This window comes from Prionailurus bengalensis, chromosome X (assembly GCF_016509475.1).
Source record: "Prionailurus bengalensis isolate Pbe53 chromosome X, Fcat_Pben_1.1_paternal_pri, whole genome shotgun sequence".
Classification (NCBI taxonomy): Eukaryota; Metazoa; Chordata; class Mammalia; order Carnivora; family Felidae; genus Prionailurus; species Prionailurus bengalensis.
The window spans coordinates 44003747-44027517 of record NC_057361.1 but is presented as its reverse complement, the minus strand read 5'-3'; the positions used below and the strand labels follow the sequence as shown (position 1 = coordinate 44027517).

The following is a 23771-nucleotide window of genomic DNA, read 5'->3' as shown; positions in this document are numbered from 1 at the left end:
TATAGCATGCTTACCTTATATTTGCTTTGAGTCTTACTGAACTCTTACACATCACGAGTCCACTGGAATTGTATGTTCATGGGCATCATGAATGCAAATGGAGTGACAAGGCATGGGGTGGACATGCAGATTGTGCATATCTCCCCTGCTCATGTCCATGAGCCATTGTCCCACTGGACTTCATTTACAAAATACACACTCAAGGATAAAATTATTAAAAATGTCAAGATTGCAATAGCAGAACATTAAACCAAGTGCAGGGCCCTGCTGAACATGGTGCCCTGTATGAATGCATAAGATGCATACCAGTGAAGCCAGCCCTATCTGTATTCCTAGTGCTGCTATCCTTGCTGCTGGCTGGATGTTACCTATTAGAACCAGTTTATAAGGAGATGCAGGCCTCAAACTGGATAGGACTAGCAACAAAGTCAGAGGTTGCCAGCTGATAAAATAGGAATTAATAACTTCTATCTGCTCCACTAGGCCCTTAGTTAAACCATATCCCTTTATCTTCTCCAGCATAAAACCTTAGTTTTGAATAATTCTGAACCACCTAAGCTTTCCTGTAAATCCACATAAGAGTTTTAGGAAGTGTTGTGTTTTGCTTTAGTTTGGTTTGGTTTTTGTTTGTCACATGATATATCAACAAAAAATCATGATGCTAAATAAATCCCAGCACTGAAGCCAGAGATATGATTGGTTCATGGCTGCTAAAAATGCCTATTGTGTGTGTGTGTGTCTGTGTGTGTTTACCTTTTAGTGTCTGTTGACATTATTAACCAGATGATTCTTTTCCTTCTCCCTCTTATATCTTCCTAGTTTGCACGTTTTGAAACAATTGATCTGTCTCAGGTCGCCTTGGCAGAAAGCAGCTGTAGAAATCTTTTCCATAGCTTTTGTGTAAGTAACATTGGAAATGACTCAATGGGTAGAGGTGTGAGCTAGCTGGGAAAAGGGGTTGCCATACCCATGTGTTGCCTCTTTGGAGTTCAGGTTTCCCAAGTCTCCTTTGATCCTAAAGTGTATATGGGAATCCACTTAAAGTAAGCATTGCAAATGAGTGCTGAAAATTATTCATGTAAATATTTTCTACCAGCCCACTGATAGGGGGGAAAAGTGATGTCCCTATTCTCTAATACCAGCCTGGTATAAATCTGAACTGACTTCTGGGTGGTGGGGAAGTGACTATTATGAAAAAAATCAATCCTCCTGGTGAAGGTGATTCAGAAAAGTATCATTGAGAGGCTTTCAAGAGACCGCTAATATGTTGTATAACATATCAGGAAAATCAAACTACATGACGCTCTCTCCTTTGATCTGATAGATAATAACCTAAATCCAAAGTGAAAACTACCTTGTGCTGAGATTACTGATAAGAGCACCTCAAAGAAAGCAGAGGATTTTCTATGGATGCATTCAAGGGTTTGGCACTGCTGAAATGTCATAAGTCTTTGCTTATTCAAGTGAATCCAGACCAGAAATCTCACTGAAAAATAGCAAGCCCATTGGCCCAGGAATTCTCCTAACCACCTCCTCCCAGAACTGTCTTCTTCCAGCCTCAGTGATGGGTTATGGAGACTGGGGTTCCCCTTCAGGAGAGCAGTACTTAGCAGACTAAAGAGCTACAGGCCCAATACCTCTACTTCTATCGCTGGTCCACACTTCATAATCTTTTGAAAGGAAAGCAATAGGCTATAAGAGGGAGACCCTACTATCATTTCTCTCTTATTACATCACACTGACCTAGGGTAAAGTTAAGAGTTCTGTTGGCCCAGTCCCAAAAAGCTCAACCTTTGGGTGATGAGCATACAGGCTAATGTTTTTCATTTTTATTCTACAAAGAAATCCCAAGGACTAGGATGTCCCTTAGCCTAATTAAAACACAGAGGCACTGTTCACCAGCCCCACACAAGAGTGGGTTTGGACCAAATGAGTGGCATCATCACAGTTCCCACTAGATTCTATTCCCATCTATCACAGAATCATGCTGTGCTACATGCAAAAGGAGAAAAAACAATTGCTTGTTGGCATTGTGAGCACTAGTTCCAGGATTTGGGAGGCTTGTATTAAAGACAAGTAGGGTTACTGAAGCAATCACTGATGCTATAGCCATCTGTGTCCCTCCTACCTTCTGGCAAAAAACCAAGTCCTGACTATGGTCTACCTCTGTTAGACCCTCAGCATAGCTTTCTCATTATTCCTGCTGGGGTTCTTACACCAACCAGGATTAAGAGACATAATGGTAAAATTCTCTTCAGGTTGGCTTGACCATAAGCAAGAGAGAAACTGGATTTTTAGATTCCTCACTATTTTTACTCTCTCCTCAAACAGAAAGAGGTACACCCTGCTGAAGTGTATACCATTTTTACCATTTTTTAAGTAGATAGAGCATCAGTGAGTAGGATTTTCAGACAACCTCTCTGGAGTAATAGATGGTGCATGGCTTAGTACTTAAGAGTATATATTCTGGAGCCAAAGAATCTAGATTTTAATTCTAGGTCAGCTTTCTAACTACTAGGTGGCCCTAAGCAAGTCATTAAACTTTCTTTGCCTTAGCTTTCCTGACTATGAAATGAGAAAAATAATAATGCTCATATCATGGAGTTTTAATGAAGATTGAAATAAATAGTATACATAAAGTGTAATAGAACAGTAACTGGCACATAGTAAGTGCCATTAAAGTGTTATTTATTACTATTACCATTATTATTATTTGGGGTAGGTATCTGAGAATTTGTCTTACATTTAAGAAGTGGCTTGGGTTGTGGTTGATAGTCCTGCCTAGTTCCTTAGAGAGTTCACAGGCTCTGTTTGGGGGCAAACTTGTAGAATGTGAGCCAGCTAATAATGTGACTTTTTGTTTAGGTGATCACACCACAACGAAAAGTTACCCTGGCTGCACCCAACCGGAAAGACATGGAAGAATGGATCAATGTCATAAAAACTGTTCAACAGGGAGAAATTCGCAAGGTAAGAAAAATAGTAGAGAACTCACACAACTCTCAGAAGTAAATGTTTAATGGGTTGTATTAGTTAAGCCACCTTTCAAAAAGGGAAATAGAAAATGGAAGTAGAGAGACCATCTGGTCAGGAATTATAGATGGATATCATTAGGAAACTTGTTTAGAACTATTTATAAATAGGAATAATTCACTTAGACTCAAACCATGGTAAGTATGTGGTTTAGATACCTCTTTTTTAAATGAATATAATTTATTGTCAAATTGGCTTACATACAACACCCAATGCTCATCCCAACAAGTGCCTTCCTCTTTACACATCCATTTGATATGTAGATGTCACTATATGCCCGATGGATGTAAGCAGCTAACCTCGATGTTCTTATGTTAGCAAAGCTGTAATCAGCAGTTTTGACCTGGGTCTGCTGAGTGACTACAATAACAGCTAATGAAACTCAGGCTCACAAAAGAGAAAAAAATAGACAAAGATGAAATAACTATTCAGTAGAAAAGGCAGGATTTGGACCCAGGCTGTGTGATTCTAAAACCTATGTCCTTAAACCCTATGCTAATGTAGGAGGAAGAGCAAGGAGCAGTCCTCTCCAAAGATTAGCAGATTTCTTCTTATTATTAATACCAAACCTCTGGCCACTGCTCCCTGCAACAAATGGTATACCATTCAAACTCTGGGCTATGCCCTCGTTCCACTCCTCTGAAGACCTACAATAGTTAGAAGTTTCAAAAGGGGAGGGATTTTTGTCATTTGTTTCCTTGTATCAGTGTGTGGCACATAGTAGAGGCTCAATAAATATTTTTTAAATGAATAAATGAATCTGAGGGTAATCTCAGAGCCAGGGTTTAGAAAGAGAATGATACATAGTTCATCCTAAAGCAAAAGAAGCTGATATTTTAATTAACTAGCAAAAGATAGAGGATTGTTATGGGCATTTGGGATGGACCAATGGTAATAACGGGTTTTATAAGTAAAAATAATGCCATGGAGAAAACCATGTGTCCTCATTTCCCTATGACTCCTCTGGCTCTTAAACACTGATTTTCATTGCTACACATGGCTATTAGTACATGATAAGTTGACTGAACGTGGGCCTAGGTATCTCTCCACATATCTGTAAGGCCTCTCCCAGGCTCACATTGTCTATGCATAATTGAGAGATTTTACTTATTAGTCTAGAAATGCAAATGCTTCTAGAGAAAGCCATCAGAGAATTGATGTGCTATTCCTGATTTAGTTGAATTAAACATCTAGGTATTGACTACCCAGCACAAACCAGAAAGGAAAAAAAAATAATATACCTGTTTACTCTCTTGGAAGAATTGTGAGTTTCAGGTTGCAATCACAACTTCTGTGAAGCTGCTCCAGGGACCTAAATCTATTAAAGTACACTTTTAGCTGATAGTGAAATGTCTCATCATGAGCATCTTAGCAATTCATCTTGCATGAGGCTTAAAAAGTCAAATATGCTTTCTCCCATATGTACCTTATCTCTAACGGTCTCTTTTAGTCTCTGTCACCAGCAATGCCTGATATAGGGTGAAGAAGATTAATTATTGAGTTAGTGGTCTATTAAAGTCAGTATAAAGTAATTGGATAACTTACTACAAAATAGTCAGTACACATTAAGGAATATGCCCTTAGCAGGTGCTCAGTTCTGTTCCATAGATGATCGAAAAGGTGTGTTGGGGCACCTGGGTGGCTCAGTCGGTTGGGCCTCCGACTTCAGCTCAGGTCACGATCTCGTGGTCCGTGGGCTCGAGCCCCGTGTCGGGCTCTGGGCTAATGGCTCAGAGCCTGGAGCCTGCTTCCGATTCGGTGTCTCCCTCTCTCTCTGCCCCTCCCCCGTTCATGCTCTCTCTCTCTCTCTCTCTCTCTCTGTCTCAAAAATAAATAAAACGTTAAAAAAAATTTAAAAAAAAGGTGTGACTGGCTCCCAGCCACAGTGAGCATTTTAGGTAGTTGGGAAGACAAGATACACAAAAGAAACAGTTAAATGACAGTACTCATGATAAATAATAGTTTTCAGAGATGTTACAAGACAGTGCATGATTGATTGCCAGAAGAATGAAACAGACAGTAAAGTAGTATAAGAGTTCAGGAGAGAAAGAGATAAGTATGGGCTGAAGTTTCCTGAGATAATAGAGGATAGATTTAAGACTGACCTTGAAAGATGAATGGGGTTTTATTGGTGACAGGGAACTAGGGGTAAGGGTAAGTCCTAAACAGGGGAATTGGTATAAGCAAAAGGTGAGTAACAGAAAAACAGAAACTTTTTGTAACAGAGTAAAAGGGGGACTCCATTTAACCAGAAGAGTTTGGGAAAGTGAGTTTAACTGTCTGGAGAGGTTGCCTGAAGTTGATTGTAGAGGATTATCAATGCCAGAATAAAGAGTAGGGAAGAGTTGCAATATGATCAAAGTTCAGTTTAAAGACGGATTGGAAAGAGAAGAGAGTTTATCAAAAGGATATTTTAGAAGTACAAGCTGGATTAGATGAAGGAAAGACCAGAGGACAGAAGATCATAGATGAAGCTATAGATTAATTCAGACAAGACAAAGTTAAGCCCCAGAATGAAGATAGAAAGGGAAGACAAATTGTAGATGCTGAGATGGAGGTGGGGAAAATCTAAATGTATGAAAGAGGCAAAGCAGAGAGAAAAGTGATAGGCAGATAAAAGGTATGAGTCTGGGAGACTTAAGAAAGAATAGAAAGGAGAAAATTAGAAATAAGCAATTGCTTAAAAGACTAGATTAAAAGGTTAGCTTTTTCTAATGACTTGTCATGGACCCATTGACTATGGGAATGGGAATGGACCTTAAGAGTCATCTAGACTCCAGATTCTAGATTTTAAAGCATCTTTAGATCAAGTCATGCAGCCTTTATTTGAATGCTTCCAAAGATGGGGAACTAAGATTCTTACAAAAGAGTCCATTCAGTTGTTAAAGGTCTAAATTTTAGAACGTTTTTCTAGTCTTTGGCCTAGTAGAATAACTTTCTAACATTTCAGTTTGTGCTACAAGAATGGCATCTGCTGCCCCTTGTGGTAGAAACCTTCCTGTTACTAGAAGCATTTAAAGCAAACTATTTAAGGAATTGCTTCTGAGAATGTTGTATAAAAAATTAATTTTTCATAGTGACATCAGAAAGATTGTGGATTAGGAGGTCCCAATGCTCATCCTCTCTCCCACAAAAACATCAAGAACAACAAATAAAGAGGTACATCCTAGCTAGAATAGCTCTGAAAGAGCTCCAGAATACAATAAAGAAGCTGTAGAAACTCTATGGAGCACAGAGACAGAATGACCATGTAGAAAAGCATAGCTAGTTATTTACATGCATTGCCCCAGCCTCCAGTCTGGCAGAGCTTGGGGCCAAAAAGAATCCCCTTAGTCTGACTTCCCTCCATAAGGGAAAAGGAGAGCAGGAGGATTCCAACAGTCCTCATCAATGCTGTGGACACATGCAACTTCTACCATGGAGATGCTCTACAGACTTTATTGATGCTAAAACAATCAGTTACCTGGAGCCCATGCTGCTGTGATGCTCCCCAAGAGAGCTATTGCATTAATGTCCCTGAAAAAGCTGCTACCACTGTGCCTACACTGGGGAAGTGCCACTGCATGCACCCCACTAAGCTGCCAACACTGCATCTTGATCTCCCCCCACAACCAGAATCACAACTTCCACTCCTGCAGCCGTACGCACATCATGGACTCCAGCTCCATGGCTGCTCAGCACATATCCATGCCACACACACCAGGGCATCATGATAAATACACCTACGCCCCAGTCCATAATACCAGTTTTTCTGGATGACCCTGAACTCCAACCCCAGTGCCATGGCCACTCTGCAGGTGCCCACAGCCCAGACATCAACACCATTGCCACAGCAAATGTGTTTGTGACCCTGATTCAGGCACCTACAGACACGTGTGTGCCCACACACTGAACTCAACAATAATAGGGATCTTCTTGGCAATGACTTCCTTTGTAGAGAAAAAGGAGAACAGGATAACCAAGGAGCCTTCACCACCAAGGAGCACAACAGCTCTTACCACCATTGTGGAATCCCACAGCCTTGACCAACACTGGCCTCAGCTGATGGAGCTCCACTGAAACTTTGCTGCTGTGCCCTTCCTAAAGCAGGAACTGCTGCTGCACACCTTGAAATCAGAGCCGCCATATCCAACCCAAATTGATATCCTTACACCCACCTATAGATAAGTCTTTATCCCCAAAGAGAATCTGTAAAGTCTGAAAGAGGTGACTGCTCCATCAAATGTGCAGACATCAATGCAATGGTACCAAAAATACAAAAAAAAAAAAAAAAAACAACAACAACAAGGAAACAGAGCACAACCAAAGAATTAACAATAGTTTTCTGGTAATTGACATCAAAGAAATAAAGATCTATTAATTTCCTGAAAGAGAAGTCAAAGTAATTGTTTTAAGGAAGTTCAGTGAGCTCCAAGAGAGCACAGATGGATCATTCAGTGAAACCAGGAAAATAATACATGCACAAAATGAGAACCTCAACAAAAGAAATCATTAAAAAAGAGCCAAATTTTTGAGCTGAATAATACAATAAATGAAATGAAAAATGAAGCAGGGAGCTTTAACAGCAGACTTGATCAAGCAAAAGAAAGAATCTGCAAACAGGTCATTTGAAACCAGTCAGAAGAGAAAAAAATAATGAAAAAGCATGGATAAAAGCAAAAAAATATATGCATTATGGGAATCCAAGAAAAAAAGAGAAAGGGGCAGAAAGCTATTTAAAGAAATAATGGTTGAAAACTCCCCAAATCTTGGGAGAAAGTTGGAAATACAAGTTCATGCATCTTGCATCTTGATCCCCCCCACAACCAGAATCACAACCTCCACTCCTGCAGCCGTACGCACATCCTGGACTCCAGCTCCATTGCTGCTCAAAAGACTTCACACAAGATCTCTTCACAAAGAAGACTACACCAAGACATAATCAAATTGTTAAAAGTCAAGAACAAAGAGAATTTTGAAGGCAGCAAGAGAAAAGTAACCTATTACATATAAGGGAGCCCTAATAGGACTATTAGCAGTTTTTTTCATATATATCTTCTCCACCAGGAAAGAGTGAGATGATGTAATCAAAGTGCTGAAAGAAAAAAAAAAACTTACATACAAGAATACTATACCTGGTAAAATTATCCTTTCAAATGAAGGAGAGGTAAAGTCTTTCCCAAACAAAAACTGAGGGAGTTTGTCACCACTAGACCTGCCTTAAAGATGGGTATAAGAAATGCTTAGAGGAGTTCTTCAAATTGAAATAAAAACACACTAAACAATATGAATGCTTATGAAAGCATAAATCTCACAAGTCAATGAAAATATATATCTGTAGAAGGATCAATATAACAATGGCAATTAATGTGTTAATTTATGTAGTGGATAAATTTCTTATAACCTTAAAATAAAAGTTAGTAGGTAAAAATTCGTTAATGGATACATACATAACATAAAAATAAGCAAACTCTGTCTATAAGAACACAAAGTATATGTGTTTGGTGGGGGGAGTAACAGTGTAATATTTTTGTGTGCTATTGAAGCTAAATTGTTAACAACTTAAAATAGAATGTTATAACTATGAGATATTTTATACAAGTCTTGAGCTGCCTCCCCCCAAAAAACACCTATGATAGATACATAAAAGATAGAGAAGAAAACCAAAACAAATCTCTGCAAAAAAATAATCATCAAACAATAAAAAAAGACAAGAAAAGAAAACAGAGTCAAAACAACTGAAATACATATATAAAACAAATATCAGAGTGGTAATAGTCTTCACCAACAATTACTTTAAGTGTAAATAGATTAAAGTCATCAATCAAAAGATATGGACTGTAATACTCTCTAGCTCCACCATGTCATTGCAAATTGCAAGATTTCATTTTTTTCTATGGCTGAGTAATATTCCATTGTGTGTGTGTGTGTGTGTGTGTGTGTGTGTGTGTATGTATGTATATCCATTCATTAGTTGACATACACTCGGGCTGTTTTAAAATTTTGGCTATTGTAGATAATGCTACTATAAACATGGGGTGCATGTACCCCTTTGAATCTGTAATTTTTGTATCCTTTAGGTAAATACCTAGGAGTGCAATCACTAGATCATAGGGTACTTCTATTTTTAAGCTTTCAAGCAACTGCCATACTGGTTTCCAGAGTGGCTGCACCATTTTTCATTCCCATCAACAGTGCAGTTTTCCCCATAGGTCAGTCAAAGAAAGAAAAATACCATATGATCTCACTTATATGTAGAATTTCAGAAACAAAACAAATGAGCATAGGGGGAAAAGAGAGAGAGAGAAACTAAGAAACACATTCCTAACTAAAGAGAACAAACTAATCATTACCAGAGGGGAGGTGGATGGGGGTGATGGGCTAAATAGGTGATGGGGATTAAGGAGTGCACTTGTGATGAGACCTGAATGCTGTATGGAAGTGTTGAATTACTGACCTGTACTTCTTAAACTAATATTAATCTGTATATTAACTAACTGGAATTTAAATTAAAACTTAAAAAAGACATGGAGTACCTGAATGCAAAAAAAAAAAAAAATAAGATCCAGAAATAACACTGTCTACAAGACTCACTTTAGAATTGAAGAAATTATGGGCTGAAAGGGAACAGACTAAAAAATATATTTCATGCAAATGGCAATCAAAAGAAAGCAGAGGTACTTATATCATATGCCTATATGATATATGCTTATATCAGACAAACTATACTTTAAGTCTAAAACTGTTTCTAGAGACAAAGAAGGGCATTATATAATGATAAAAGGGTCAATTCAACAGAAAAATACAGTTATAAAAATATATGTACCCAGCATCAGAGTACCTAAATAGATGAAGCAAATAATGACAGATCTGAAAGCAGAAATTGACATCAATACAATAATTATAGGGAATGTCAATACTGTACTTACAATAATGTATAAAGCCTGAAGACAGAAAATTAATAAACAGTTGACTTGTATAACACTATTGACCCAATGGACCTAACTGACATATACAGAAATTTTCACCCAACAGCAGCAAGACACATTTTTCTCAAGGGTGCATGGAACATTCTCCAGGATAGTAACAAATTGTGTCACAAAACAAGTCTTAACAAGTTTAAGAAAATAGAAATCAGTGGCATCTGGGTGGCTGTCGGTTAAATGACTCTTGATTTCAGCTTATGTCATCATCTTACAGTTGTAAGATTGAGCTCCGCATAGGGGTCCATGCTGGGTGTGGAAACTGCTTAAGATTCTTCTCTCTCTCTCTCTCTCTCTCTCTCCCTCTCTCCCTCCCTCCCTCTGCCCCTTTCCCACTCACTTCCACACACTCTGTCTCTCAATTAAAAAAAAAAAGAAAATAGAAATCACTCCAAGTATCTCTTCTGACCATAATGGAATGAGATAAATAACAGCAATAAAATGGGCAAATTCATGTATATATGGAAACTAAACAGTACACTTTTTTTATTTTTTATTTTTCCCCAAATTTTTACTTAAATTCTAGTTAGTTAACATATAGTGTAATATTGATTTCAGGAGAAGAATTTAGTGATTCATCACTTATATATAACACCCAGTGTTCATCATAATGAGTGCCCACCTTAATTCCCATCACCTATTTAGCCCATTCCCCCCCTCACCTCCCTCAATCAACTCTCAATTTGTTCTCTGTAGTTAAAAGTCTCTTAGGATTTATTTCCCTCTCTCTTTTTTTTCCCTTCCCACATGCTCATCTGTATTGTTTCCTAAATTCTACACGAGTGAAATCATATAGTATTTGTCTTTCTTTGATTAGCTTATTTTGGTTAGCATAATACCCTCTAGGTCCATCCACATCACTGAAAATAGCAAGATTTCATTATCTTTGATGGCTAAATAATATTCCATTATACATATATATATATATATATATGTTATATATATATTATATATATAGGGAACTTATATATATAATATATATATAGGGAACTTATATATATATATTATATCATCACTCTATGGACACTTGCACACTTTCAATAGCTTGGCTACTGTTGATAATGCTGCTATAAATATCAGGGGCATGTACCCTCTTTGAATCTGTATTTTTGTAGTCTTTGGGTAAATACCTATTAGTGCAATTGCTGGGTTGTAGGGTAGTTCTATTTTTAACATTTTGAGGAACCTTCATACTGTTCTCCAGAGTGGCTGCACCAGTTTGCATTCCCACCAACAGTGCAAAAGTGTTCCTCTTTCTCAGCATCCTCACCAACACCTGTTGTTACTTGTGTTGTTGATTTTAGCCATTCTGACAGGTGTGTGGTGGTATCTCATCATGCTTTTGATTTGTATTTTCCTTATGATGAGTGATGCGGAGCATCTTTTCATGTGTCTGTTGGCAATCTGGGTGTCTTCTTTGGAAAAGTGTCTATGTCTTCTGCCCATTTCTTAACTGGGTTATTTGTTTTTTGAGTGTTGAGTTTGATAAGTTCTTACATATTTTGTATATTAATCCTTTTCAGATATGTAATTTGCAAATATCTTCTCCCATTCCATAGGTTGCCTTTTAGTTTTGTTGATTGTTTCCTTCACTGTGCAGCTTTTTATTTTGATGAAGTTCCAATAGTTTCTTTTTGGTTTTGTTTCTCTTGCTTAGTAAGAACTTGCTCTAACCAAGGTCAAAGAGTTGCTGCCTGTGCTCTTCTCTTGGATTTTGGTGGTTTCCTATCTCACATTTAGGTATTTAATCCATTTTGAATTTATTTTTGGTATGGTGTAAGAAAGTAGTCCAGTTTCATTCTTTTGCATGTTCCTGTCCAGTTTTCCCAACATCATTTGTTGAAAAGAATGTCATTTTGTTTTCATTGGATATTCTTTCCTACTTTGTGGAAAATTAGTTGACCATATACTTATGGGTCCGTGTCTGGCTTTTCTATTCTGTTCCATTGATCTATGTGTCTGTGTTTTGCCCATACCATACTGTCTTGATGACTACAGCTTTATAATATAGCCTGAAGTCTGGAATCATGATGCCTCCCACTTTCCTTTTCTTTTTCAGGATTTCTGTGGCTATTCGGGGTCTTTTGTGGTTCCATACAAATTTTAGATTGTTTTTTCTGGTTTTGTGAAAAATGCTGGTGGTATTTTGATAGGGATTGCATTGAATGTGTAGATTGCTTTAGGGAGTATAGACATTTTAACAATGTTTGTTCTTCCAATCCATGAGCATGGAATATTTTCCCATTTCTTTGTGTCCTCTTCAATTTCTTTCATAACTGTTCTATAGTTTTTATAGTACAGATCTTTTACCTCTTTGGTTAAGGTTATTCCTAGGTATCTTATGGTTTTTGGTGTAAGTGTAAATGGGATCAATTCCTTGATTTCTTTTTTTTTCCCGCTTCATTATTGGGGTATAGAAATGCAACAGACTTCTATATGTTGATTTTATATCCTGAAACTTTGCTAAATTCAAGTATTAGTTCTAGCAAATTTTTGACGGAGTCTTTCAGGTTTCCTTTTCTTTTCAAAAAAATTTATTTATTATTTCTTTTGAGAAAGAGAGAGAGCATGAGTGGAGAGAGGGGGTAGAGAGAGGAGAGAGAATCCCAAGTAGGCTCCACGCTGTCAGCACTGAACCCAGTTCAGGGCTGGATCTTACAAACTGTGAGATCATGACCTGAGTCAAAACGAAGAGTTGGACACTTAACTGATGGAGCCACCAGGTTCCCCCTTTCAGGTTTTCTACATGGAGTATCATATCGTCTACAAATAGTGAAAATTTGACTTCTTCCTTGCCTAATTGGATGCCTTCTATTTCTTTTTTTTTTTTTTTGCCTGATTGCTGAAGCTAAGACTTCCACTACAATGTTAAATAGTAATGATAAAAGTGAACATCCCTGTCTTGTTCTTGACCATAGAGGAAAAGCTGTCAGTTTTTCCTATTGAGTATGATATTAGTTATAGGTCTTTTGTATATGGCCTTTATGATGTTGAGGTATGTTACATCTATCTACTTTGTTGAGAGTTTTTTTTTTTTATCAAGAATGAATGTTGTACTTTGTCACATGCTTTTAATGCATCTATTAAGAGGATCATATGGTTGTTATCCTTTCTTTTATTAATGTGGTGTATCATGTTGATTTATTTGCAAATATTGAACCACCCTGCATTTCAGGAATAAATCCCACTTGATCACGGTGAATCATTCTTTTAATGTACTATTAGATTTGATTTGCTAGTATCTTATTGAGAATTTTTGCATCTATGTTCATCAGGGATATTGGCCTGTAATTCCCCTTTTTAGTGAGGTCTTTGTCTGGAATCAAGGTCTTGGAATCAAGGTAATGCTAACCTTATAGAATGAGCTTGGAAGTTTCCTTCAATTTCTATTTTTTGGAACAGTTTGAGAAGAACGTATTAGCTTTTTAAAAAATATAATTTATTGTCAAATTGGTTTCCATAAAACACCCAGTGCTTATCCCAACAAGTGCCATCATCCCTGCCCATCACCCACTTTCCCCTCTCCCCCACCCCCCATCTACACTTAGTTTGCTCTCAGTCCTTAAGAATCCCTTATGGTTTGCCTCCCTCCCTCTCTGTAACTTTCCCCCCCCCTCCCCCTCCCCCCCATGGTCTTCTGTTAAGTTTCTCAAGATCCACATATGAGTGAAAACATATGGTATCTGTCTTTCTCTGCCTGGCTTGTTTCAGTTAGCATAATACCGTCCAGTTCCATCCACGTTGCTGCAAATGGCCAGATTTCATTATTTCTCATTGCCAAGTAGTATGCCTGGCAAAATTCCCCTGGGAAGCCATCAGGCCCAGGACTTTTGTTTGTTGGGAGATTTTTTTTTTATTAATGATTCAATTTCTTTGCTGGACAGGGGTCTGCTCATATTTTCTATATCTTTCTGTTTCTGTTTTGATAGTTTGTATGTTTCTAGGAATTTTTTCATTTCTTCCAGATTGCCCAAATTGTTGGCATATAATTTTCCCTAATATTCTCTTTTAATTGTTTGTATTTCTGTGATGTTAGCTTTGATCTCTCCTCTTTCATTCATGATTTTATTTGTGTCATTTATCTTTTTCCTTTTGGTAATTCTGGCTAGAGAGTTATCAATTTTGTTAATTCTTTCAATGAACCAGATCTTAGTTTCATTGATCTGTTCTACTGTGTGTGTGGTTTTTTTTTTCTATATGGTTTATTTCTGCTCTAATCTTTATTATTTCCCTTATTCTACTGACTTTTGGCTTTATTTGCTGTTCCTTTGGTAGCTCATTAAAGTGTAAGGTTATGTTGTATATTTGGGACTTTTCTTGCTTCTTGAGGTAGACCTGTACTGCAATATACTTCCCTTTTAGGACCGCCTTTGCTGCATCCCAAAGGTTTTGCTCTGTCATGTTTTCATTTTCATTTGCTTCCATGTACTTTTTTTTATTTCTTCTGTGATTTCCTGGTTAACCCATTCAATCTTTAGTAGGATATTCTTTAATTTCCATGTATTTGTGGTCTTTCCAATTTTTTTTCTAGTAGATGACTTCAATATTAATAGCATTGTGGTCTGAAAACATGTATGGTATGATCTCAATGTTTTTGTACTTGTTGCAGTCTGGTTTGTGACCCAGTAAGTGATGTAATCTTGAGAATAGTCCATGTGTACTCAAAAAGAATATGTATTCTGCTGCTTTAACATGAAATGTTCTGACTATATCTGTTAAGTCTATCTGGTCTAGTGTGTCATTTAAAACTATTGTTTTTTTGTTGATTTTCTTTTTTTAAATTTTTTAAATGGTTATTAATTTACTTATTTACTTAACATAATTTATTGTCAAGTTAAGTAACATACATTGTATGCAGTGTGCTCTTGGTTTTGGGGGTAGATTCCCATGATTCATCGCTTACATACAACAGTCAGTGCTCATCCCAAAAAGTGCCCTACTAAATGCCCATCACCCATTTCCCCCATCCCCCGCTCACCCCCATCAACCCTGTTTGTTCTCTGTATTCAAGAGTCTCTTATGGTTTGCTTCCCTCTCTGTTTGAAACTATTTTTCCCTTTTTCTTCCCCCATGGTCTTTGTTAACTTTCTCAAGTTTCATATATGAGTGAAAACATGATATCTTTCTCTGACTGACTTATTTTAATTAGCATAGTACCCTCCAGTTCCCTCCATATTGTTGCAAATGGCAGGACTTCATTCTTTCTTACTGCCAAGTAGTATTCCATTGTAAATATAAACCACATTGTCTTTATCCATTCATCAGTTGATGGACATTTGGGCTCATTCCATAATTTGGCTATTGTTGAAAGCATTGCTATAAACATTGGAGTACAAGTACCCGTATGAATCAGAACTCCTGTATCCTTTGGATAAATTCCTAGTAGTGCTATTTCAGGGTCTTAGGGTAGTTCTATTTTTAATTTTTTGAGGAACCTCCACACTGTTTTCCAGAGCAGCTGTACCAGTTTGTATTCCCACCAACAGTGCAAGAGGGTTCCCATTTCTCCACATCCTCACCAACATCTGTTGTTTCCTGAGTTGTTAATGTTAGCCTTTCTGACAGGTGTGAGGTGGTGTCTCAATGTGGTTTTGATTTTTATTTCCCTGATGATGAATGATGTTGGGCATCTTTTCAGATGTCTATTGGTCATCTGGATGTCTTCTTTGGAAAAGTGTCTATTCATGTCTTCTGCCCATTTCTTCACTGGATTATTTGGTTTTGGGGTGTTGAGTTTGGTAAATTCTTTATAGATTTTGGACACTAGCCTTTAATCTGATATGTCATTTGCAAATATCTTTTCCCATTCCATCGGTTGCCTTTTAGTTTTGCTGATTGTTTCCTTTGCAGTGCAGCAGCTTTTTATCTTGATGAGGTCCCAATAGTTCATTTTTCCTTTTATTTCCCTTGCCTTCAGAGACTGTTGAGAAAGAAATTGCTGCGACTGAGGTCAAAGAGGTTGTTGCCTGTTTTCTCCTCTAGAGTTTTAATTGTTTCCTGTCTCACAATTAGGTCTTTCATCCATTTTGAGTTTATTTTTGTGTATGATGTAAGAATGTGGTCCAGTTTTATTCTTCTGCATGTTGCTGTCCAATTCTTCCAGCACCATTTGCTAAAGACACTATCTTTTTTCCATTGGATGCTGTTTCCTGCTTTGGCAAAGATTAGTTGGCCATACATTTGTGGGTCCAATTCTGGGTTCTCTATTCTATTCCATTGGTCTATGTGTCTGTTTTTGTGCCAATGCCATACTGTCTTGTTGATTACAGCTTTGTAGTAGAGGCTAAAGTCTGGAATTGTAATGCCTCCAGCTTTGGTTTTCTTCTTCAATATTACTTTGGCTCTTCGGGGTCTTTTGTGGTTCCAAACAAATTTTACAATTGTTTGTTTTAGCTTTGAGAAAAATGCTGGTGCGTTTTTGATTGGGATTGCTTTTAATGTGTAGATTCCTTTGGGTAGTATAGACATTTTAAAAATATTTGGCCACCAATACATGAGCATGGAATATTTTTCCATTTCTTTGTGTCTCCATAAATTTCCTTCATAAGTTTTCTTTACTTTTCACTATGCAGATCTTTTACATCTGTGCTTGGGTTTATTCCTAGGTATTTTATGGTTCTTGGTGCAATTGTATACCGGATCAATTTCTTGATTTTCTGTTGCTTCATTATTGGTGTATAGAAGTGCAATTGATTTCTGTACATTGATTTTTTATTCTGCGACATTGCTGAATTCATATATCAGTTCTAGCAGCTTTGTGGTGGAGTCTTTCAGGTTTTCCATATAGACTATCATGTCATCTGCAAAAAGTGGAAGTTTGACTTCTTTGCCAATTTGGATGCATTTTATTTCATTTTTTGTCTGATTGTTGATGCTAGGACTTCCAGCAATATGTTAAACACCACTGGTGAGAGTGGACATCCCTGCTGAGTTCCTGATCTCAAGGGAAAGCTCTCAGTTTTTCCTAATTGAGGATGGTATTAGCTGTGGGCTTCTCATATATGATTTTTTTGATGTTAAGGTATGTTCCTTCTATCCCGACTTTCTTGAGGGTTTTTATTAAGAAAGATGCTGTATTTGTCAAATGCTTTTTCTGCATCTATTGACAGGGTTATATGGTTCTTATCTTTCATTTTATTAATGTGGTGTATCCCATTGATTGATTTTCAAATATTGAACCAGCTCTGCAGCCCAGAAATGAATCCCACTTGATCATGGTGAGTAATTATTTTGATATACTGTTGAATTTGATTTCCTAGTACTTTGTTGAGAGTTTTTGCATCCATGTTCATCAGGAATATTGGCCTGTAATTCTCCTTTTTAGTGGGGTTTCTCTCTGGTTTGGACTCAAGGTAATACGGGATTCATAGAATGAGTCCAGAAGCTTTCCGTCCACTTCTATTTTTTGGAACAGCTTGAGAAGGATAGGTATTAACTCTGTTCAAATGTCTGGTAGAATTTCCCTGGGAAGTCATCTTCTCCAAGATTTTTATACGTTGGGAGATTTTTTATAACTAATTCAATTTCTTTGCTGGTTATGGGTCTCTTGAAATTTTCTATTTCTTCCCATTTGAGTTTTGGTAGTGTGTGGGTGTCTGGGAATTTATCCATTTCCTCCAGGTTGTCCAGTTTGTTGGCATAAAATTTTCATAGTATTCTCTGATAATTTTTTGCATTTCTGTGAGGTTGGTTGTGATCCGTCCTCTTTCATTCATGATTTATCTATTTGGGTCCTCTCTCTTTTCTTCTTGAGTAGTCTGGCTAGGAGTTTATCAACTTTGCTTATTTTTTTTTTAAGCCAGCTCTTAGATTCATTGATCTGTTCTGTTTTTTTTTTTATTCTATATTGTTTATTTCTTCTCTAACCTTTATTATTTCTCTTCTTCTGCTGCTTTTGGGGTTTCTTTGATGTTTTTCTTCTAGTTCCTTTAGGTGTGTTGTTAGATTCTGTATTTGGGATTTTTCTTGTTTCTAGAGATAGGGATGAATTGCAATGTATTTTCTTCTTAGGACTGCCTTTGCTGCATCCCAAAGGATTTGGACTGTCATGTCTTCATTTTCATTTGTTTCCATATATTTTTAAATTTCTTCTTTAGTTGCCTGGTTGACCCAGTTCATTATTTAGTAGGATGTTCTTTAACACCCATGCATTTGGATGCTTTCCAAATTTTTTCTTGTGGTTGATTTCAAGTTTCGTATTGTTGTGATCAGAAAATATGCATGGCATGATCTCAGTTCTTTTATATTTATTGAGGGCTCTTTTGTGACCAAATATGTGGTCTATCATGGGGAATGTTCCATGTACACTCAAAAGAATGTGTATTCTGCTGCTTTTGGATGAAAAGTTCTGAGTATATCTGTCAAGTCCATCTGGTTCGGTTTATCATTCAAGGCCATTGTGTCTTTATTGAATTTTTGCCTAGATGATCTGTCCATTGTTGTAAGTGGAGTATTAATGTCCCTGCAATTACAGTATTCCTCTCAATAAGATTGCTTATGTTTATGATTAATTGATTTATGTATTTGGGTGTGCCAAATTGGGGGCATAAACATTTACAATTGTAGCTCTTCTTAATGTATACACCCCATAATTATTATATAATGCTCTTCTTCAGCTCTTGTTACAGCCTTTAGTTTATTTATTTTTTTTATGAAATTTATTGACAAATTGGTTTCCATACAACACCCAGTGCTCATCCCAAAAGGTGCCCTCCTCAATACCCATCACCCACCCTCTCCTCCCTCCCACCCCCCATCAACCTTCAGTTTGTTCTCAGTTTTTAACAGTCTCTTATGCTTTGGCTCTCTCGCACTCTAGCCTCTTTTTTTTTCCTTCCCCTCCCCCATGGGTTCCTGTTAAGTTTCTCAGGATCCACATAAGAGTGAAACCATATGGTATCTGTCTTTCTCTGTATGGCTTATTTCACTTAGCATCACACTCTCCAGTTCCATCCTTTAGTTTAAAATATAGTTTGTCTGATATAAGTATGGCTACTCTAGCTTTCTTTTGACTTCCAGTAGCATGAAAGATAGTTCTCCATCCCCTCACTTTCAATCTGAAGGTGTCCTCAGGTCTAAAATGGGTCTCTTGTAGACAGCATATAGATGGATCTCATTTTTTTTATCCATTCTGATACCCTATGTCTTTTGATCAGAGCATTTAGTCCATTTACATTCAGAGTTATTATTGAAAGATATGGATTAATGTCATTGTGTTATCTGTAGGTTTCATGCTTATGGTGATGTTTCTGGTCATTTCTAATCTTTGTAGTGTTCCACTCATAGTCTCCAGGACTGGTTTAGTGGTCATGAACTTCAGCTTTTGTTTGTCTGGGGAAGTCTTTATCTCTCCTTCTATTTTGAATGACAGCGTTGCTGGATAAAGGATTCTTGGCTGCATATTTTTTTTCCTATTCAGCACATTGACTATTTCCTGCCACTCCATTATGGCCTGCCAAGTTTCAATGTTTATTTATTTTTAAGAGAGAGAGAGAGAGAGTAAGTGAGCGAGCATGAGTGGGGGAGGGGAAGGGAGAGAGGGAGACACAGTATATGAAATAGGCTCCAGGCTCTGATCTCTCAGCACAGAGCCTAACGTGGGAGTTGAACTCACAAACTGTGAGATCATGACCTGAGCCAAAGTTGGATGCTTAATTGACTGAGCCACCCAGGCGCCCCTCCTTGTTGATTTTCTGCTTAAACTATCTGTCCACCGCTGTAAGTGAGGTGTTAAAGTCCCCTGCTATTATTGTATTATTGTGAGTTTATGTTTGTTATTAATTGATTTATATATTTGGGTTCTTCATGTTAGGGGCATAAATACTTAAAATTGTTAAATCTTCTGGATGGATAGACCCGTTAATTATGATATAATGCCCTTCTTTGTCTCTTCCATTTAAAATGTAATTTGTCTGATATAAGTATGACTACTCCAGCTTTCTTTTGGTGTCCATTAGCATGATAGATGATTCTCTATTTCCTTACCTTCCACCTGCAGATGTCTTTAGGTCTAAAATGAGTCTCTTGTGGAAGGATATAGATGAGTCTTGTTTTTTCATCCATTCTGATACCCTATGTCTTTTGATTGGAGAATTAATCTATTTGCATTCAGAGTGATTAGTGAAAGATAACAGTTTAGTGCCATTGTGTTACCTGTAAAGTTTGTGTTTCTGGTCGTTCTCTCTGTTCCTTTCTAGTCTTTGTTGGTTTTGGTATTTTCACCCCAAAGTGTCCACTTTAATATTTCTTAAAGTGCTGGGTTAGTAGTCCTTAATTCCTTTAGTTTTTGTTTGGGAAATGCTTTATCTCTTCTTCTATTCTTAATTACAGCCTTACTGGATAAAGTATTAGTGGCTGCATATTTTTCCCATTCATCATGTTGAATATATCACACCACTCCCTTCTGGCTTGCCAAGCTTCTGGAGCAGATCTACTGTGAACCTGACCTGTCTTCCCTTGTGGGTTAAGGACTTTTTTACCCTTGTTGCGTTCAGGGTTCTCCCCTTGTCTGTGTATTTTGTGAATTTGACTATGATGTGTTTTGGTGATGGAGGGCTTTTGTCGAATTTAATGGGAGTTCTCTGTGTTTCTTAGATTTCAATGTCTTTTTCTGTCCCCAGATTGGGAAGTTTTCAGCTTTACTTTGCTCAAATGAACCTTCTGTTCCCTTTTCTTTCTTATTCTTCTGGGACTCCTATGATACAAATGTTATTATGCTTTAAGTAGTGGCTGAGTTCCCTGATTCTATATTTGTGATCCAATACTTTTCTTTCCCTCTTTTTGTCAGCTTTATTATTTTCCATAAGTTTATTTTGTATATCACTGATTCACTCCTCTGCTCCATCCATCTCATTGTCATGGCATTTTTAAATTTTTGCCTGACTAGTTTTTTAGTTCTTTTATCTCTGCAATAAGGGAACCTCTAGTGTCTTTTGTGCTTTTCTCACATACAGCTAGTATCCTTATGATTATTGTTTTAAATCTAGTTCAGCCATATTATTTGTATCTATAATGATTAAATCCCTGGTCATGGCTTTTTCCGGTTCTTTCTTTTGGGGTGAATTTCTCCATCTTGTCATTTTGTCTGGGTCACTGGTTTTGTGTGTGTGTGTGATTGTTATGAAAGCCTGTTGTATTCTTTCTCCTTTCATGATGTGGCCATTTTTTCTATCTCTAGTTGTGCAGTTTTGCTCTCTTAGCCCTCAGATTGATTTCTTCAATGTTCAAAATGATTTGATATTTATCTAGCTATATGCAAGGGACAAAACAATCTTAGGGTCCCCCTATGCCTCCACAATCTTAACTCCTCCTAGTACACTTTTTTGGGCAAGTTTTTATTTATTCACTTAAGTGATCTCTACACCCATTGTGGGGCTCACACACACAACCCCAAAATCAAGAGTTGCATGCTCTTCCAACTAAGCTAGCCGGGTACCCCTAAATACTTTTGAACAATTGGGTCAAAGAGGAAATCCAAAGGAAATTTTGAAATATATTTAGAAAAACAAAAATGACGATAAACTATACCAAAACTTAGGCGTGTAACAAAAGCATGTGTAGGAGGGAAGTTTATAGTAAATGCCTCCATTAGAAAAAAAGGACCTAAAATAAACAACCTAACTTTACACCTCAAGGAACTAGAAAAACAACAAACTAAGCCCAAATTTAGCAGCAGTGAAGAAATAATAAAGATTAGAGAAGAACTAAATCAAATGAACAAAAATTATAAAAGTTAACAAAACAAAGTGGTGATCTTTTTGAAAGGGTGAACAGAATTTAAGAAAAAAAGGTTGAAAAAAAGTCAGAAATGAAAGAATAGACACTATAATAGATACCTCCAAAATAAAAAGGATCACAAGAAACTACTATGACAAATTAGATATCCTAAAATAAACAGATAAATTCCTAGAAACATACAAACTATTAAAAATAAATCAGGAAGAAATATAAAACATGAATAGACCAGTAACAAATAAGGAGACTGAATCAGTAATCACCAGTCTTCCAAGAAAGAAAGGTCCAGGACCTGATGGCTTTACTGATACCATGGGTGAATTCTACCAAGCATTCAAAGAAAATTAATATCAGTCCTCTCTAAATTCTTCCAAAGTTTAGATACCAAATCAGACAAAACCAGGCAAAGATACTACAAGAAAGGAAAAGCACAGGCCAGTATTCCTGACAAACATGAATGCAAAAATCCCTAGTAAAATACTAGCAAACTCAATTCAGTAGTACATTAAAAAGATCATATAACCAAGAAGTATTTACCCCAGAAATGCAAGAGTGGTTCAACATAGATAAATTGATCATTCTGATACAACACATTAACAAAGTGAAAGGAAAAACATGATCATCTCAATAGATTCAGAAAAAGTATTTCATAATGTTCAATAACCAATCAACAAAACTTTTAACAAAATAGGAACATAAGGGTCTTACCTTAAGACAATAAAGGCCATATGAAAAGTCCATAGCTAACATCATAATCAATGGCAAAAACTGAAAGTTTGCTTTCTAAAAGCTGGTACAAGGTAAAGATTCCTACTCTCACCACTTATTTTTAACATAATACTGGAAATCCTAGCCAAAGTAATTAGGCAAGAAAAAGAAATAAAAAGCATCCAAATTAGAAAGAAAAAAAGTAAAATTTTCTCTGCAGATGACATAATCATATACATAGAAAACCCTAAAGCCTCAACAATTTTTTTTATTTTTTTAATTTTAATTGCAGTGTAGCCAAAATACGGTGTTATATTAGTTTTAGGTGTAGAGTGTAGTGATTCAGCAATTACATGCATCATCTGGTGCTTATCATGACAAGTGCACTCCTTAACCCATCCCCACCTGCCTCCCCAATAGGGAGTTTGTTCTCTATAATTAAGAGTCTGTTTCTTGGTTTGTTTCTCTTTTTTCCTTGCCCATGTTTTGTTTCTTAAATTCCACATATGAGTGAAATCATAAGGTACTTATCTTTCTCTGACTGACTTATTTGGCTTAGTATTATACTGTCTAGCTCCATCCGTGTTGTTGCAAATGGCAACATTTCGTTCTTTTTTATGGATGAAAAATATTCCATTGTGTGTGTATACATACACATCTTTATCCATTCATCTATATATGGACACTTGAAGCCTCAGCAAAATTGTTAGAACTACTAAGTGAATTCTGTAAAGTTGTAGGATGTAAAATCAACATACAACAACCAATTGGGTTTCTATACATAAACAACGAACTATTTGTAAGAGAAATTAAGAAAAAAACCCATTCACAATAGCAACAACAAGAATAAAATACGTGGGAATAAGCTTAACCAAAGAGGTGAAATACTTGTACAATAAATATTATGAAACATTAATGAAGGAAATTAAATAAGACATAGATAAATTGATAGATCTCCCATGTTCATGGATTATAACAGTTAATATTATCAAATTAATATTATCAAAGCCATCTACAGTTTCAATGTAATCCTGATCAAAATACCAGTGTGACCCTTACAGAAATAGAAAAAAAAAACAATTCTAAAATTCATATGGAACCGCAAAAGATCCTAAATAGCTAAAGCGATCTAGAGCAATAAGAAAAAAGCTAGAGACATCACATTCTCTGTATCCAAATATATTACAATGTTATAGTACTAAAAACAGTACTGTAGGGACGCCTGGGTGGCTCAGTCAGTTGGGCGTCCGACTTCGGCCCAGGTCATGATCTCATGGTTTGTGGGTTTGAGCCCCACATCGGGCTCTGTGCTGACAGCTCGGAACCGGGAGCCTG

At 36.8% G+C, this 23771-nt stretch overlaps 1 protein-coding gene across 1 annotated transcript in view; it reads left to right on the top strand.

Annotated features, from left to right (window-relative positions):
* The window catches only part of DGKK (diacylglycerol kinase kappa), a 163653-nt gene that overhangs the window by 47330 nt on the left and 92552 nt on the right, over positions 1-23771 (top strand). The window contains exons 3-4 of the mRNA XM_043570257.1: positions 820-900; positions 2866-2970. Of these exons, the coding sequence (XP_043426192.1) occupies positions 820-900; positions 2866-2970 (186 nt within the window). The remainder of the gene's footprint in view (positions 1-819; positions 901-2865; positions 2971-23771) is intronic.